Source organism: Egretta garzetta, unplaced genomic scaffold (assembly GCF_000687185.1).
Source record: "Egretta garzetta isolate BGI_Z169 unplaced genomic scaffold, ASM68718v1 scaffold445, whole genome shotgun sequence".
Lineage (NCBI taxonomy): Eukaryota > Metazoa > Chordata > Aves > Pelecaniformes > Ardeidae > Egretta > Egretta garzetta.
Genome location: NW_009259855.1, coordinates 1,268,131 through 1,287,839, shown reverse-complemented (window position 1 = coordinate 1,287,839; position 19,709 = coordinate 1,268,131). Strand labels below are relative to the sequence as shown.

Sequence of the window (19,709 nt, the reverse complement as noted above, 5' to 3'; positions counted from 1 at the left end):
TCCACTCACTTATAATTTGGTGGTCCATTCACCCCATTCTGGTGTCCCTTCACCAGGTTTAGTTGAAGCTTTCTAACCCTGAGTGAAAATCAAGTTATTTGGAAAAACTGTTGGGATAACAGAAAGTGAAGGGACCATTGTAATCACCAAACCCAAACAAAACAATTTTACACTTTGGACTGCTCAACATGTGTAGAAGTTTGCAAATGAGGGAACTTACCCATCTTCTTCTGGGTACTGGATAGATCTTCGTATGATGGCGTACTGGTGGCGCTGGGTATTTGATAGACACTTACAGCCTGTGTGATTGGCAATTTTGATTGGCACAGGCTCAGGAACACTCGTCAAGGGAACTGAGATCTCAAAGAGCTAGGTGGGTGAAATAACATTTATTTTTCAGTTTTCCTTATACAGTTAATATTTGGAGTTTTAAATCAAAACCTCTTATCCTTTGCCACTAGTTTCCCCACCCTTGCCCTTTTTTAGAGATAGTTACTGTAGGTATAAATGAGTGGGTGGGCACTGAGGGTTCTGAAGAGTAAGCAATGCCCACCAAGGTAGGAACTTGCCAAAATGCCGGTCCCAGTGCTGTATTACCAGCTATTAAACACCCAAGATCATTCAAAATTATTTGCAAACACACTCAAAAGCCTCTTCTGGATGTTAGGGCCAAATGGAAAAGATACAGGTGTTGGAAACTTTGTTCTCTAATTATATCACCAGATGAATCTCAACCACTTATGGAGACAGCTGTTTAACTGTCTTAGGGACTAGACACAGCATGCATCTTTAGGGGCATCACTTAACGCCCGCAGCCTCCTCAGAGAGGGAAAAGCCAGGCATAAATGGAGGAGAGTTCATTCCGCTTCAGTTGGGTTGTTGCAGGGCATCATCCTGGACAGATCTCTCTCCTGACTATAGCAGGAGCCTAAAGAACCAAGCAGCCTACCTTCAATGCATCCAAATTGATTAGGGTGACCTCTGAGTAGCCTTGTGGAAGCCCTGGTTCCTTGGTCAGCTACATTCAGGAGCTGTTGAAGCAACTCGTGCCCTTCCTTCCCCCCCAAGCCAGCTTCCTTCCCACGGAAACCAAAGCATAGGGAACATCTTTGCATGACACCGGGTCTTGGCTTAATGCTGCATCCACATGCAGGGGCTGAGAAATATTCCTAAGCCTGACTGCTTAGACTTTTAAATTTAGGTGTCACAATGTCTAACTTTGGGTGGCATGAATATCTTTCAGTGGATATTTTATACCAAGGGAAAAAAAAAATGTTCTCACTAATACAGGAGTAATTCCATTCATTTTAGAGGAGTAAATCTGGACTGATGGCGGCGTATCCAGGACTGGAATTTAGCTGGGGGCTTTTGAGGGAATCTTTATTTTGAAGGATGCTACAAGAATGTCATGCTCTGCAAAACCGCAGTTTTTCAACAAACTTATGAACTGCTGCTCCAAAAACACATAAATAAATAAATACTTTTTAGCCTGACCTAGCTCCCTGAGCTGATCGGGTGTCTTTTGTGTGTGGCCAACAGCTCATAACAGCTTTCTCCTTCTGGTGTGGAATGAAAGCAATTAATGAACATTGACGCAAGAAGGACGGGCCCTGATTTATTTTACTCCAGCTATATTCCGGTACAACCAGACACAGTGGAATTACATTCCAACAAACCTGAAACAAGTACAGAAGTGAATTGGACCTGCTCCCCATGAGGACTTCAATTTTCTTTTTAAAACAACTGCCCTCGAGCTTTGTTCTAATTTAAATAAAAGCCCTTTTCATAACTAGAATTCAATATATTACTCGAAGTCAAAAGCTTTTATCAGCTATAAGTAGGGATGCACAAGGTGAAGATTAATCAAGGAGGACCAGTCTCCTTGTGCTCCTTCTGTAGGTATGAACACAGATGGTTTCATCTGTAGAGCTGATTGAAAGCACGAAACTTGGAGCTCTGCTCAGTCACCCACTGGAGGAAGGTATCTGTGCATAGACACTAGAGGGAGTCTACAGAAAGAAGCTCTCTGGATGCTCTCTTCATGCTCACTTTTTGGCACTGGTCATTAAAACTCAGGTATTTGTCGCCTGTTGCACTTAAGCAGTAATTGGCTGCTGGTTTAAGCCTTTCTTTTCCAAAGTGACTTGTGATTTGGGACATTCAGAACCTGAGGCATTCAGATTGAAAGCATCTGTCCTCTCCCGTTGAAAATGTCCTCTTTTTAGGCTCACAAAACTGCATATCCAAAATTATTAGCCAGCCTTTTTGGCACTGACAGCGATTTTGAAAATGCAGGCTCTTGAACTTCCAGCCTCACACACCAAAATTTCCCAGAGTCTCTCTTAAACCTTTGGAGCAGAGGATTCTCATGAGCCAATACTCTCAAGGGGTCCCAGGTCCAAGTGACAGTACATTAATGAAAGATTAAACTCCTTAACATCACATGAGCCTGCAGTCACTTTCTCGGGGCCTGATTCTCCACCTCTACACATATATAGCCATTTTCAATAATGCAACATGCATGCAAAATGTTATCTCACATCCCTGCATTCACTCCACGTGGATAAAAAATTAATCCTTCTGTTTGTTATGATAGTGCAGACAGATCTTTCATAACAGGATCTCAGAAACCAAACATCCTCTTTCCCCTCCCTTCTTGGAGAGCCAGGGTAAAAACAAAGCAGATGAATAGCCTCATTTACCGTTTTTGACACATAAGTTGTACTTGTATTCATGCAGCTCAGGCTCTCCTCGTTGCAGCAGCCTCCACATCGGAACACGTTCACGCAGGGAGGCTTGAAGAATTTGTTGGTTGTTGTACCCAGCTCCTTGGCAACTTCCACGCAGGTTTCCCTCGGCACGCATTGAGTCTTTTGCCATTCCTCATCTATGACTGGAGAAAACACCATTTTTATGAGCAATCATGGCAAAGTTAAACCTCTGATTAGCAAGGCTGAAGCATTATATAAATAAAAACGAAGTGCTGGCAGGCCATTTGCACTTACTTGGATCGATTCGCACTTACTTGGATCAATCTAAGGACCAGAGAGAGTCTGAGCGCAAAATGATCCCAGTAACTTACACCAGCTGCACTGGCAGAGAGGTCGTTGCCTTTATACGCCTTTAGCTTTCAATGTGGATGACCAAAATCTCTGTTAATTCCAGTGGGTTAAGTAGAGCTGCATTGATTTCCCCTAGCTGAGAGCCAGCTCCACGGCCTCTGTCTGGCAAAGCTGGCCCACACCCTGTTCTCCTTTTCTCCAGGGTAGACCTCCTTATTGTCATTTTATCCTCTCTTCACATGTACCCCACTGCGGACTCGGTAGAGCCTGGGCCTGACTGCAAAAGCACATTAATGATTAACAGATTCCGGTCAGAGGGTATTAATACTCCTACTGGATGTCAGCCAGCGAGCACCGTTTCCAAAATGTCTAATGAAATCCAAGACAAACACTCTCACACCTCAGTACCCTCAGGGGGTTCGAGTTTGGATAACAGGAATATGAATTCAAGCATGATTTATCTATTGAAAACACTGTGACATCTTTCAAATACTGCATTGTTGTTGACTACTAATTTGTTTGAGACTGATCTGTCAAATTCTGACTGCAAGAAGGAATAATGCATTAACTGACTGAAGCAGAGGGAGAAAGCAGTGACATTTACCTAATATTATCCTGAGTCTTGTTAAAAGGTGGCCCTGCTTTTTTTGGCTTTTGCTTACCTGATTCAAGTTATGGCATTACTCGAGAGTCATCAATGCTTGGGCTTTAAGTCCTTCTTAAAATTACAAAAAACATTTTTCCTATCTGCCCCCCCTCCAGCAGGCTTCTGAAAGACCAAAAGCAACTTCTATACTGTTAAGAAAATATATCTCTCTCTCTTCCAATGCAGTCTGCCTCCCTATGATGTGCAAGCAGTGCATACATTTACAAGGAAGGTCTGAAAAAAAAAATTAAAAATTCTGGAAGACTTTTAATCTAGATGCTATGCTTTGTCTTCAGGTGAACATTTATTTCTCTCTTTCCTACCTGACTTTCCTTTTATTGCTTTTGATTTTTTTATACTGACTGAGTATATTTAAATCAGTTTGTTTATTCCTGCAAAGTCCTTCCCCAGGGTTGATTCACTCCACTTTCCAGTCATGCAAAAAGTAAAAGAAGTAAGAGGTTGGTGTCCAGATTCTGATTTTGCAGCATAAATTAAGAGAAGATTCACTCAAATCAATAGAGTTTTCTAGAGCAATGTTTTTAGACTATCAAAACAGCAATCCAATCCTAGGCCTTAAAATAGAAAATAAAGTGTTTGCCAAACTCATTAAGGTATGTGCATGTAATCACTGCAGATGTCACTTCAATGAGTGTAAGCTGTGGTGACCTTTCCAACTGCACACATCCTCGCTTTATTAACCACTTCTTTAGCAGAAGGGCTGTTACAGGAAGGGGCGGTCAAAGAAGTGGGTGCCACATTTTGTTCAGAAGCACCATGGTCACCTTGATCTTTTCCATGAGCAAGCGCAGGGCATCTGCTGAGAAATTTGGCTCCGGTAACAGACCCCAGCTTGAAAGCGCTGCAGTCCTAGGTGAGCTGAGCTGCTCAGCGGAGGCTGTGGGTAGACGGGGTGACACGAGCGTTCAGTGGATTCATCGTTAAAGCTCTAGAAAGGAGGAATGACGTCCTGAATTGGCCCTGCTGGAGTTTGGGGTGCTGTGGAAGGTGGTCTAGCAGTGAAACAATGAGGAGCCTTGACCCAGCCTTCTCGTCAAAACACTTCATTAAAACAAACCAGATGCCCTTGACAAAAAGATCAATGCTTAATGACTGGAAAGGGTGTGGGAAAGAAATACGTGTTTATAGGCTTAATTTTTTTAAAAGAAGCTTTAGTACCTTGAACATATTAAGATACTAGAACAAAAGCAGATTCTGTCCTGGAGTAATTCCACTTCGGATGGAAGAATGGAGAAGATGACCCAATGCGCTTTTTTTAAATTAATTTTTGGTGGCTTGACTTCAAATGAGAAAGCTGACATCTCTGTGTCTGGAGTTAGACTTTTAAAGGAAAAGTAGGAAACGACCGAACAGCTGCTCCAAGCAATTATAAGAAAACTGTTTCTGTGTGACTATAGTCATTAGACTTTATTACCTGAACAGTTACATTATTCCGCCATTGAATAAAGCCAATTGCAATATGTGCTGCCTCGGTAACACTTGACAACATCCTCTGTTGCCTTGCTGTATTGACAAAAGGAATATTTTAATTTTTTAGAAATGCTGGTGCTCACTAAATGAGCAATGGTGAGTAGAGAATTACATCATTTGACAATGAGTGCTACTTCTAATAACAGCTCTATGGACTCCTAGACTTGTAAAGGTGAGCAGAAAAAATGTGTATCATTAATTAAAACCCTCTTAATTGTTCTTCCAGTGTGTATTGGATTATTTTTTCTGTACAGAGTTTTTATGAGAAGTTTAAAACCATGCCTGTCATATGAAAGCCATTCTCAGCCTGGCATTCTTATTTGCATTTCTGTGCTGTGGCTCAGAGAAGCACATTAAGGCCTTTGCTCAGCCATAATTTAGCTGAGTAATGGTGTGCAAATGTGGCTGTGGTTATTGTAAAAGTGGTATTGGAATAGGATCAGCGATATCTGATTTCCCAAAAGGAAAGTGGTGTGATCATATCACTTCAGGGTACAGACTAAACAAAAAAGAATAGCTCGGTCTGTCCTTTGTTAGGCTACAGTGTAGTTTTGCTGTAGGATATGCATTTGCTAGACCAAAGTATAGTAGCTGATCCTTTATTTTACGTCAAAGAACATATAATGCCTCTCGAGTCTCTCACAAGGAATAGTATTCGTTTCTGCTCCAGGTGAGGGAATAGACTGTGATTCCCCACATTCAGGCATTTTGTTGGCTCTTTCAAGATCTACTGCTTCTCTTCAGGGAGACTTCCTTAAATAGACTGGGATTAGGGCAATACCCCCATCCTCTGCAATTCCCACCCAGGCACTGCTCCTGATAACCGTGCCTTATATTGGAGCACACCTAATAAAACCAGGGGTTTCTATGCCTGCAGGAAAGCTCATTTGTTTCTGCCTGCAAGCAAATTCTGAGATTTAGCCCAATGCTGCTGGCCAGCCCCTTGGCCAGTCATTCCAACCTGATCTTTGCACGTTTACTTCCCCTCCTTTCTGTGGATTGATAAATCCATACGCAATACATCCTCCCCTTGGAGACGACACAGAGAACAATAAGCCTGATCTGGCCACAAAACGGGGAAGCAGACTCAGGCTATTGCCTGACATTTTTTCATACAAAGTAATCTTCCATGGATGCCCTGTTTTTTCCGGTATGGGTATTTGTTTAGGAAAAGCCTGGCACTTAACCCTTTACTGGTTAAGATTCAGTGGTCCTGAAGCTGAGATCATTCAGCTGCAAACCTGCACCTACCTTTCAGTGTGTCAATGTCATAGAAAGCAGCAGCAAATCTGGTGGAGCGATGTGATGCAGAGCGGGAGTCTAAATTGGCCAGACTTTTGAGTTTTAGCCTGCATTTCCACAGCTTCCAGTCCTCAGAGTGAGTGATGCGCAGCAGCTCTTCCAGGCTGGATGCTCTCCTGATCTGCTGTTCTGACCGCTCCAATGCTGACAGAGATGTCCTCTGGAAGGGAAGGGGGAGGTCAGAAAGCCAGTACCTTTACAGCCTGTGCAGCACATGCAGCACTTGTACAAAAAAAGGCAGCACGTTACTGAGGGCAGCTGAGAATACCTGCGAAAACAGGAGCACACGGAGATGTCCCAGGCTTTGACAGTGCCCAGCGCCAGACCGACCTGCAGGATTTGTGCCCATATATACCGGGAAGGGGAGATGCCCACTTCCTCACCCTTTCCATCACAGCCACTACCAGCTGTTCGACAAATGCCGACTGTACCCCCCATATCCCCGCTCCCCAGGGAACCTGGCAAACGCTGGTTACGTCACTGCTGTGCCTGAACTGGCCGGCCATGCCAGCGTGAGTCCTGGGCCACCCCTATAGGCAACCTGAATGAGTTCAGCTGGTGAGCACAACTCACGCACCTTTGCAGCAAGCCACCTCGGGTGCCAAAACCCTGGTGCCAACCATGAGACATCGCTGCAGGGGCAGATGATACAGCTGGAAGCTACCCAGAGTGCGAGGGCCCATCCGCATGGTGGGCGAGCGCAACATTCAGTGTGCTGCAAAGTGCAGGATGCATCTGCTGTTTCCCATCCCAGCTACTGTTTGGGTCATGCCCGAGTCAGCCAAAGCCACCTCAGGTCCAGCCTCAGTGCTGTGGCTGTGCAGCAGCGTTAGCACAGCCATTGCATTTTCTGCCTGCGTGGTGAACGTGACCATTCTCTGCTCCCACGGGAGAACGCTCCCTCCCTCCAAAAGCCTACCCCATCAGTTTAAAGTCAGTATTCACTTAAAACATACCTGTTTAACAGAAAATATTGGACAGCACCCCATAACATTACTGGTTTCTTTGGCTGCTGCTTTCTGACATCTGTGTTTGTGCCTTATCGAGGCATCGAGTATTTATTTCCACTGACTCACCAGAGCTGCTGAAAACTATTGCCTCCAACCCAAGCAAAAGGCTATCTTTGTAAAGGGCTGCGCGTCGCTGGGCTGCTGCTCTCGGTTGTACTCTCTGGCCGTGCAGTTGACTGTACTTTTTGACTTGCAAATAAAGGGCTGCACTGCCAGCTCTCATGAATAAAACGCCAGTCCTTAAAGGCAAAGCTGAAGCACAGGAAGCTGGCGATGAGGTGCGGAGCAGCCTGCAGCCTGAACCGGTGGCGCGCGAGTGCTCTGTATAGGACTGGGGAAGGAGCGGTGGGGGGAAGGGTCACCTATAAGAGGAGCATTTTTAGATGAGGTCTGAAATCCAGGCACTGACTGCATCTGTTATTTGTTATTAAAGCATCTGTGGCATTTATTTTGCAATGATACAGATGTTAGCCTGCATGTATGGGCCAAGTTCGTTTTTGGGTAATTACCTTCTACTGACCTAAAATTCCCCGTGTAGTTAACTCAGAATAAGTTGCTCTTCTTTTATGCCCATACAGAACATTATATTGTGCTCTAGCAAGCTGCCACGTTTCACTACAGAGATGGCTGGTTTTCATAGGTGAATGATTTCTCATCTATTTCATATGTGGCAAAAACTGGAAAGCCCATCTCAGTATTTATGGAGAAATAGGTCAGAAGGAATGTGAACACTTAGCACCAGTAACTAAATTTCAAGATAGTTTTACAAACAAGCTACCCAGGATTTTGCTGATCTAGGAAAGCTGAAATTCAGCTTGAGGTCAATGCGTCAAGACTCATTTGTCCTAAGAACCGCAGCTTATATTCACTCCCATTCACAAACTCTCTCCTTGACCCTACAAAGCATGCGAGTATAGGACCAAAGCTGGTGTGGTAACATGACCAAAGATATTAAAACTGAACTCTATTAGCCATTAACAAGACTTTTTTCTCTCTCTTTACAGTAGAAAGATGTTATAGCTGAATCAGCAGCCAAGACTTCTAAACTAGAAAGAAATTACAGCGAACCTGTAAAATGAGATGATGGTATTCTGTAAATTAGAAGACATATCCCTGCACTTCTTGTAAGGATTAGTAGTTTGGGATTAGCTTTTCCATTTCTTTTACTTAAATATCAAGAGGTTTTATTAATGATTATTATGTGAGCAACATAAGCTTTAAACCTAAGATCAAAGAGAACAGAAAAAGTATAGATGCATCCTTACGGTAAGAAAAGATCTCTGGGCTTATCTGAAGCAAGAATTTATACTGCTTTAAGGATTCTCTATTTTTAAAGCTGTATAAGTTCCTTAATGTGGAATGAATACACTGAAATGAGCTGACTTTATGCCTTCACAATTAGTATTGTATAGAAAGAGGAACGAGTAGTAGAAGTAATTTTTATACCCCAAAAATGGGCCCCCAATAGGATTTGAAGTGTGGTAATTAAAAGAAGGTACCTCTGATATTGATGCATCATAACGGTGTTGACAAACCCTGACTATGTGTGCAGGTTGTTCCTTCTCTTCTTTCACTGTTTTTCATATATTGGAAACTGGAGGAATACGGTCAAAGGAAATGGAAGGAGCAATGCTCATTAAGGAATTCCCTATGCAGTCATCAGAAATGTATCCTAATTAACTAAATCGTGATTATCCAAAACTCATACAGAGCCATTGGAACTGTGTTATCGCTTCTCTGTCAACTCCAGGCCTGCTCGGTGTTGCTTGGGCTATTCAACCCTGAAGCGAATCTGTTGTCTCTACTCTCTCCATGTTCCCTAATACCCATCCGAGCTCTGCAGTGTGACGGGATCACCAGTTGCCCACCACCACAATGCGAAAATAATTGTCTTCCTGCCTCTTACATTTGACTTCTTCCTGGAGCGAACAGATTTTACAGCTGATTTTATAACTTCTTCCCAGGAATCCCTATCCGGTAAATTTCCTGATGCTCTTTCCCGCGACAACAGCAGCATTGAGATGAAGTGCAGACTTTCTCTCTGAGCACTGCTGACACTAGGCAAGATGGTGAGCAGAAGGCACTGCTGGATTTTAAGGGAGGGCTGAAACCCATAGGTTTTTACGGTGTGGACATGTGTTTTGTCTGTTAGTCACTCTCAGATCCCTCTATAGCCAGGACAGAGAAATGCAGACACTTTTAGAGCATGTTTCATTTGAAATCACCTTGAAAGTCTTCCTGCTGGCTGCCCAGTGAGGCCAGGGTCACCAGATCACAAGAGGCATTTGTGTGGTGGATCTTTGGTCTAACAAATCTTACCGCAGCTATCCCTGAAGAGAAGGACGTAATTTTGTTCCAGTCTACCTAAGTGCCAGAACAGGAGCAGTGAATACCACCTTATGTATTAGTTCGGACTCCTTTTATAGCCTACTACAATGCTCTCACCTAAAATGTTCTTTTGAACGCTTTCTAGAGCGCAAACAAGAGTGTTCAGCCTCTAGAAGGACTTCCCTCATCCTTATACACTTTGACTGCAGACGTAGCCACCCACAACTTAAAAGCATTCAAAACTAAAAGCTAAAAAAATGAAAAGAAGGTGGAAGCTGCACCAGCCCCACCAGCAGGGCACAGCCCTACGGCCTCGGACGCCACAGACTGAACTGCTTCAGTCACGCACTCTCTTGCTGTGGCACAGTAGCGTGTGGTCACACAATCTTTCCGAAGCATTCATTTCTGGTCATCCTGTTTTGAAAAGGACAGCATCAAATGAGAACACAGAACCTCAGACAATACCAGATTAAAACACGGGTCTCTGATAACACCACAGATGACGTGCCGTAGGGCTGCTTGCACCACACAGAAGTGGAGACTTCTTTCACGTACTGCAGTTTAAGTTCAAGCCTTGTTTAGATACAGACAAACATACTCTGGCTGACTGAGAAGCCCCACTTAGAACAGTGCAGCTTTGCACACAAAGATGAATAAATGTTTCAGCATGTGAAATTGGAGGGAGGTGTTAGGTTCAACAGTGTCCTAAACCTACCCTTCATGTGATGATCAAGGACTTTATCCCCTCTCACAGTGATATCGAGTGGACAGCAGCTAAAATCAGCATTTGAACTGGAGGGAAGTGCCCACTCAGCCAGAGAGCAGGGAGACACATAGAGACGTTAAACCTCAACTGACATTTTTGGGAGATCCAGCTTCTCACAAAAAAGCAAGAGGAGCAGAGCCGCCGTCTGTTTCTCCTGACAGTAGTCATCTGCACGTGCTATTTCCCACTTTTCAGATAGACCTACCTCCCTTTTTTAGGCTTTCTCTCATAACTACAGTCCTTCCTTCCAAGTTCCTCACCCATTCTCCACTCTGCTCTCATCGTCGTGTACTGCTTGGATCCCACTGTACTTTATGCTGTTTATTTTTATTCCTTTCCCCATATTCTGCCAGGGGGGAGTCTACCTCAGGCTGAGCTGTTCAGCCTCCTGGTGCAAAGGAACATCCACCTTTCTCCCTGCCATGCCCTCATTTCACTTCTCTCACGTTGGCCTAGATTTCAGTAGTCAGCTGGGGTGAGCCATCGCCACTGTGGTAGTTGTTGGTTGTAATGGCTGCAACCTAGATGTGGAACAGGAATTCACTGCACTTGGCGTGGTTCACATAGGCAGGAAAATTACAATCTCTGGCCCCAGGAAGCTTAAAATATACATTAAGGCTTGAGTGAGAAAGAAAGTAGAGAAGGAGCCATTGGCAAAGGGCCAGGGCAATGTCCTTGACATGCTCCCAAAATGAACAAATGACCTGTGGAGCCATATCACTGGAAAGCTCCAAGTGTCCTACACTTTCAGTACCTGTAAATGTACACCCTGTAGTAAACCAAATACATAATGCTATTGCCTACAAGATATGTTTGTGTAGAACTTATCAATAATAAATATCAAAGTAGCAGGTTTAAGTAGTTCATTCTTATCTCTTCAGCTTACTGCTGCTTTTAATATCATTTTTCTAAACTTCTTACCTAAGAATGGATCCAATACCCAGAGATAAAAACCAGATTCATATTTAAATGAAGTTGTATGTTTGTCATAACACTGACCTCTCATATGTTCCAAAACTATTCTTCAACTCAAAGAGGAATATCTGTTTTCCTCTATTTGGGCTATGAGCAACATCATTGACATCAGGAAATGATAACGTGGGTTAGCATTGTGATTTTTGGATAATTACAACTTTTGTCTTTCCAAAAGAAACCCAAATGGGCTATCTATCTTCTTCCTAGCAATCTCAGATGCCAGAAAAACCCTAAAAGTAGTTAGCATTGGAAAGGAACAAGAGACAAAGCAGTGGTACATTCAGTGGCCTTTCCCACCTTGGACGCTGGCTTAAATCAGACACTGAGTTCATTACCCTGCTGATTTATGCTAGTCAAATATTTGGCTTATGCATCTTGTCATACAGATGCACAATCCCACACACTGTCTGCACTGCTCAAACTGGGCCCCTGCTTGAGAAGTAGTATTACCAGTCTTCTATCAGGTGCTGCAGCTCAGCAGTTTGCAGTTTCTCTCCAGGCTCAACAAGCTCCTGGGTTTCTTGACTAAGAAAAAATACCCTACCCTTTTTCAGACTGATGACTGAGTGAGACAGCAGAACCCACATTTGCAGAACCCCTTTTTTCACATGTGCCCCTCTTTCCAGCCTGACACAGATGGGCTTTGCATTTGTGCTGTGTTTCAGGATATCCTGGAGGTATTTTGAACAGCAAAGATGTATAGAATACGATAGTAAAAGAAAGGCCAACTAAAGTCCTAAATTTATTTGAGGACCTATAGCACAAACACATGCCTAGAACCCAAAAATCAATTCTTTTCAAGGCCATCAGTAATTGTCAGTATTTTTATTTAAGAGAACAGATGTATGGTGAATACTATTTTATGTGCATGAGAAGGCAAAAATAAAGGTCGATTGAAATCTGTATTTTTCTCAGTCTGAGGAAAGTCCTGCTTGCATTTCACTCTGTGCTCAAGCACACCCACAGACCCAGGAAATATGTCCTGAAAGTTTTCGGCAGATGACTACTTTCCTTAAGCCCCAGACTCGCAGTCCTTACCCGCAGAGGGACATCATAAGCCTCTGCTTAAAGCTAAACACGTGTAAGAGCTCTTCTGGGAAGGACTGTTTTTCTGAGTTAGGGTCACAGATAGTATTGTGGCAAGAGTTGCATAAATACCAATGGAAATCTTCAACATTATCACTGTGTCTGGGGCCAGCACAAATGATTAAGGAACCTCTCAATAACCTTGCACTGTTTTATGATCCATCTTCTCAGCAGTTAAGCAATAAAAAGAAGGTAACAGCTTTATCTTGCCAGGGAAAGCAGATTGTAGCTACATAACACAGAGTGATGATTCTCTCAATGCCATTGTATCACAAACATGGCCAAGTAGGTTTAAGCTAAGTTCAGAATAAATCTTTAAAAATTACCCAATCTGGGGGGAGGGGGGAGGGAAGTTTGAGCACAAAGTGAGGGCACTTGGACATCAACAAAGAGTACTGGCAGCATGTAAGGACATTTTGAACCTTTATTTGGGTGTTGCGTGCTTAATGCAGCAGCAGCAGCTGCATTCAGTTCAAATCATGTAGAAGACAAAGACTTGACGCAACCAGAAGTTGAACTCTCCCCATTCCAGTTTAAATACTAGGTAGGTGATTCATTGCCACATGAAAATACCAAGGAACTTTGCTGCTATGTATGCTACACCTGAAAATAACCCCCTTTTCTTCTGCGACGCATTCTCCTAAGGTGATTTTATGACAGTGTATGAGCTGATCATAGTTACGGGATCAGCTTGCAGAGATAGAGTGTCTACAGCTCTCTTCCACCCCACTATCATTAAAAATAAAAAAAAATCTGATCCTATATGTCATTCACCTGACTGAGTAGGAACTGGTTATCTGAGACCTCTAGTATAGTTAAGAGAGAAAAATAGGTCCATTGGGTGCATGTTCATCTCATTCTGAAGTCTGTTGAATAAACTGTGCCTCCAGACTGCCTCTCTATCTCCATCAACACTGAAGGAGTTGGCAGGTCGCTAGCTCAGCTGCAGTTAGGTGACCTGAACCGCACTCAGCCGAGAGTGGTCAAATGAGGTGAAATCCCCTCTTCTCCAAAGCACAAGCAATTTATGAGGGAGAATGGTCAATTTTTCTCACGCACGCAAATATAAACCACCAGGAAGTGTAACTTGCACCAGAGTCTGAAGGACCTGGGCCTGGCAGCTCCTCTCCTGGAGAGAGGAAAGAACTTCATTCCCAGCCCCAAAGCCACAGGGTAGTTACTCAGCTGTGCCATGCCATGGCTCGCAGCACACAGACCATGAGCTGGTGTGGGCAGGGAACTGCAAGGGTGTTCCTGTGGAAAAGTCTTGTTCTCTGGTGGCAGGAAAACAGGGCAGCTCCTGCCATTGTGAGGCCAACACAGAGATCCACATGGTGTCTGAAGGTCTCCTGTTTGACCATGGTGAGGATGACAAGCTTGTGTGGAGTCTCTGCAGTAAGAGGAATGCCTTTTGAGGATTTTGACCATTATTAGTGGTATTTTTAGCATTATTGTGGCTCCTGGGGGCATGGAGTCAGGTACAAACACAAAATAGAGAGACGATCCTTAACTTGGTGTCTATAACCAAAGTAAAAGATGAGAGAAAACAGAGAAAGGCATTCATCCAAAGGGAGTACCAAGGAAACACAGAAAACATTGCTCAGAGTGATGGGCCATGACTTAGAGATAGCAGGGGCTCAAACATTGCCAAATTTTATCATAACAAATACTGTCTATAATACAGCATCTTCTATCCTTGGGGTGTTGCATAACGGGTAATAAAATAGTGAGAGAATCTTCTGCAGCTTGAAAACATCAGGCTTGCAGGAGTGACTTACTGCCTTATCAACAAGCAACTGCATCACCCTATAAACATGTAGCATGAGGCCATGAGGCCATGAGGCGTCTAACTCTACCACGTGTCTGACACATACTAGTTTCCATTAATTTTATCATCGCCATTGTATGTCATTTCTGAGGAGAGAAAGAACATCTAGTTTTCAAGAGCTCGTATAAAATCAGAATTTTGATTCTGTGTCAGGTATGAACATGAAGTCCCATCCCTGACTGCATACCCTCTGGAAACATGATTATCTATGCATTATTAGAGCACAAATAAGCTATTTTTACTTAGAGTGAACATGACCATAGAGAGACAGAACAATTAGATATTTTGTCTTCCTACTAATATTGTTCTTTGAAACAGAGGGGCTTGTCATGGGATTTTTCAGTGACTACTACAGGCTTTGCTGTCATTATCAGAAGCATGGGTGAAGTTTCAGGAGCATGGAGTACTTCATTCCACCTTCAAATGGTGACTGTTTAAACAAATACTCAAATCTGTTGTAATACTTAGAAAAAAATTTAGGCTCTCTCAGTACACTGCCTTATCCAGACTGAACCTTCACTTGATCATCATAGTTACAGCATTAATAACCTGGAGGGACATGCTGCTTATGGTGGGGGCAAGTTTAGGTCTCGTGAGGCATATTCCAGCTGTCACTTTTTTTAAAAAGGGTTTTCTCCAGTGAGAATTGTATTGAAAGTGTACAGCTGTATTGTCCAAGTGTATAGCAAAAAATACGCAACTGAGCTGAATTTCTTCTTTAAGAGGTTGAAAATGGCCTTAACATTCTTTCCCCAAACATAAAATTAGTAAGGACTATGTTATAGTTGAGAAACCTAAGGTTGCAGCAGACATATGATAGTCAAAGAAGTTTGGGGTTTGGGGCTCGGAAGCGAAGTACCAGGGCAGCACTTTTGGTTTTCCAAGGCCCCCTCAGAAAATTGCCTGCTAATGTTTTCAGCTACAGCATTTTCTGCAACTGCATTGAAGGGAGACTCCGTACAGAGTCATAGAATCATGGAATCGTTTAGGTTGGAAAAGACCTTTAAGAACATCAAGTATCTCTCACCAACAAAAGTACGCATGTGTCAGACACACATCGCCTGTGCAGCTACTCCTGCTGTGCCTGAGGAGGAGAAAATGGCACCTTGCGAGTGGAAAGCCTGAAGGTCACCTCCCTACCCTCATCAGTGCCTGCTTGCCCAGAAGAAAGCTCAAGAAATGAAGAGCAGGCATGGGAACAAAACTTTTGCTTCTCCCACCCACAGCCTAAGTGAAACCTCTCCCCTGCCTGCCTCAAGAGTTAAAGAGTGTTGGCCTTGGCCAAGCATCTTCTCGGAAAAGGGTGACTGTGTGATCAGGCCACTTCATCCTGAAGTCCTGTGTGTCCTGGCTGCTGAAGGAGAAAGTGTGTAGAGCCCTGTCCTGTGGGAAGAATTGCCAGAGCACCAAAAGAAGGACTGACAGATCTGTTACTTGTGGGTTTGGGAGGAACGTAAAATGGCAAAACTGATAGTTTGACCAGATGTTGTATGAGGGGGCAGGGGGTTGACAGGGAAACTTTTATCTGAGACTGTCACATTTCTGATACGGATGTCAGGTTTGAGGGTCTCTTTTGCTAAAACCTTGTCAGCATATCATCTGACCAAGACCCAGAACTGGAGAAGAAACAACTTCTAGACTGCTCCACCTCTGAAGTTCAGTGTGGTAAAAAGTTCCCTCCAGACTCGTCTCCTTGGGCTCCAGCTTTACTTCTAGTGAAGACAGGAGACTTAATTACCTGTTTCCTAGACTTAGTGGTCAAGGTGGTGACAAAACAGCTTCTACTTTAGCTGAAGATGATATGTTTTCACAAGTAAATCATAAGCTACCCCATGGCTTCAAGAGAACAGCTGGTTTATATTTTGAATGGCCTTCTGAACTAGAATAGATCTTTTGTGGTGCTACAGCAAACAAATCAGGCTTCTTGCACTTTAGTAGCATGCTTACATTATGAAAATCCTCAGAGATGAGACATTTTGTTTGCTGTATTCTTGGTTTGAATGAACGAAAATACTCAAAGCAAAGAACTGAAAACACCAGAATTGTAAATGATTTTTTAAAAGCATAAATCTCAGAATATTTCATATTCTTTTTCATGTCCAAAGCAATCAGAGACTGATAAAACTTCATAAAAATACCTCTTTCAACTATATACTTTTAGCCAGCCAGATCTTCACACCCAAATGAGGGAGGTTTTTTCCCAGCCAGCAAATATTTTGAGAATCAGCTACAGCTCTCCTGAAATAAATATTTCTTCCCACAGGCAGGGTCTTTTGGCTCTTGTGGGAAACATCCTCACAGCAACTGAAGGATGATTTTGAAGGTAACAACATTCACTGCGCATCATTTTGTCAGCAGTCATGGAAAAGCCAGATGGGCAGACAGAAGAAAAGAGGAGGTCCACTATGGTATGGAATTTCTTCCTGTTCAAGCCTAGTCATCTACGTCGAGAGTTTACCTTTAGGTCTCTCCTGTGGTGATGATGCAAAGTATATTTGCTTGGTCAGTGGAAGGACATGGATGGATTGTCAAAAATGTCCAGGGTGGTAACTCATTGGTACATCCCAAATGCTACTGACAGCTCTGGGAGTCTTACAGGACATTTTCTGAGCCTCTACTTGTATGCTTCTTCGTATCGTCTTGCATTGCTGCAAGCTGCTCAGGCAGCCGTGATGCTCAGTACAGAGCACAGCTAGGAACATTACAGAGCACTTACTTCATCATACGCAATGTCAGGTGCTAGCCTAACACTGTGACAGGGCACACATGTCAAATATAGTGTCTTATATGTGTTTTTACAAAGAGCGTGTCCAGACTGTAGTCACTTTCTTTTGATATTTGTCCATTCTTCAGAAGTCACTGGGGTTTGGACAGTGACTTTGGAGTGGCTCAGTAACAGAGACGTGAATGAAATCAGATGACTACGTATTCTTTTAATACTTGAAAATATGTTTTAATGTCATGAAGGTTCCTTCAGATAGTGCTTTCCTTGGTTTCTGGGTTTGCCCCAAGACACTTTAATAAATGTTTTGGAAGTGTGACTAGCCAATTGGACAGCCAGGTTTCAAAATGTCACTTCACAAAGCAAAGCCATTGCCAATACTGAATGAACTTATGTTACCCCAATCACATGCACACATTTTCCTGGAATTGTAATTTTTCTTAAGTAATATTTCCCTAGCAGTTCAAGAAAGTATCCTAACATGGTTTCTGAGTCACATTGCTAATTAAAGTGAAAAGTTTTGCCTGTTTGTATGGCACATTCTCTACATGCGACATGACATATGATATAGTAACATGATGCAACTTTTTTGCAATTCAACCCGACTCAAATAGAATTCCCTTCCCAGCTGCACGCAAGTAGTGACCACGCTGCAGTCAGTGACAATGAATTCTCAGAACTCAGCCAGCACGCTTCCCATCCGAAAGCATGGCTCAGACAAAGCCGTCCTGACATCCTGATAAGAAGGAGAGGAGTCACCCCTTTCCAAACCCGTGGGGCACCCACACCGGATTGCCAAAGCCCCCGTGTTCAGCTGCACGTCTGTTGTACTCAGTATGACTCTGCTGAAGCGGCAGGGACCCTGGGTGGCGTTCTACCACTGGTTGAGTGGTCACACACTTTAGGTCACGTTCGGGGGGAAAAATAGAAAAAATATGCAGATGTCCTTCAGGAAGCTGAATTTTTCTTAATGCGAGCAAACTGGAATACCCTGCTCAATTCTTCTGCTATTCGTTGATACAGAAGCCCATATATAGCTCTTTCACAAGGATATAATAAAAAGAGCAAATTCTGTTTGGTCTTCCCATGGGCAAACGGGGTCTCTGCAGCTATAGTGGGGGCACATAGCATTTTGTCTCCTTTCCTCAAATCCCAACAAGAATTACAAAGATTTGCAAGACATGCTGGAGAGGTAGGGAGCAGACAGAGAAGTAGATAAGGGATTAGCACATAGTGGAAGGAATAAGGAATTCCTAAGGAACAAGGGTTTCTGTAGGAAAGGTATCATATCTGATTTACTTTCCTGCAGCAAAATATCTCAGGTTATTTTTTCCCCCCCAGCAGAGCTGAGCAATACAGTTGTTTTGGGACTACATCTCAAAGCCAAGCCCAAGAAACAGCAATGGCCAGTTTTGTAACTGAGCTCACTTGCTCTGAGAGAGAAAGGTCTAAAAGAAACACAGATCCCAGTCATTTAGTGATAACTACAAAATCTACTGTATGAGGTTTTTAATGGGAAGAATAAGAACAAGAATAAGAATAAGAATAAGAATAAGAATAGGAGTAAACGAGTTATCACCTATAACAACTGTACCTTATTTATGTTTCCCAAATACCAGTGTGGTGTCCGCAGAGATAAGACACAAGTAAACCTTACTCAGATCTAGTCTGGAGTAGGGACAGTAGTGATCAGGACAAAATTTGCAGATGGAACGGTGGAGGTCTCACAAGCCAGAGTTTGCACCAGGGTTGTTGGTTTATTTTTTTCCATTTTCAAGCAGATTCTTTCTCCATGCCTCCCATGGGAGCCTGCATCAGTACCACCCTGTCAGTGGTTAGGAACAACACAAGTGCCTCTGAGGGGGAAAGCACAAGGAGGCTGCAGAAAACAGAGACAAGCAACATTCACTGAGCCTGAGCTGAGTGCTTGCTTTGGTCGCCTTGTGGCCACAAAACAACAGAAAGTTGCTCCACTGCCCTCTGAATCTGCTGTCCTGCCTCTCCTTGGTTTCAAAGAGCTTCAGATATGAGCCACGGCTGATGGCAAAGTTTAATTAGCGCTGTCTTCATTTCAAACTGCTGACAAATAGAATGAATTTCTCAAATGCGGACTCTGATTCATCTGAACAGCCTGATGTAAGTTGCAGAGCTCTGCTCTATGCTCAGACAGGACAGTCCTGCGGAGATGGACTGGACTGGAACAGCAGCTGGGAGAGATTGTTTTGCTATTTCTCATGAGTGAGAACTGCTCTTGATAAAGTAGCAATGTGTTAGTAGTTTCCTTTCCAAACTGATAAGAGCCAAGGACGGATGCCATGTGGCATAGCAGCAATACAGAATTGTTCTCTTATCCTTCACTGTACCTTGTCAAGGCAGTAGCAGATAAGTCAGAACAAACTGGCTTTCCTCACAAACTCCCTGATAGCTCCCCGCTCCCGAAGGAAAAGCACAGAGGATCGTTTCTGCAGGAATGCAGCAAGGACATTCTCACAC

At 43.3% G+C, this 19,709-nt stretch overlaps 1 protein-coding gene across 1 annotated transcript in view; it reads right to left on the bottom strand.

The window, feature by feature from the left end:
* Positions 1-19,709, bottom strand: part of VEGFD (vascular endothelial growth factor D) — a 30,048-nt gene that overhangs the window by 5,354 nt on the left and 4,985 nt on the right. Inside the window, exons 2-4 of the mRNA XM_009639963.2 lie at positions 6,451-6,661; positions 2,703-2,893; positions 221-369 (exon numbers count right to left, since the gene is read on the bottom strand). Coding sequence (XP_009638258.1) covers positions 221-369; positions 2,703-2,893; positions 6,451-6,661 — 551 coding nt within the window. The remainder of the gene's footprint in view (positions 1-220; positions 370-2,702; positions 2,894-6,450; positions 6,662-19,709) is intronic.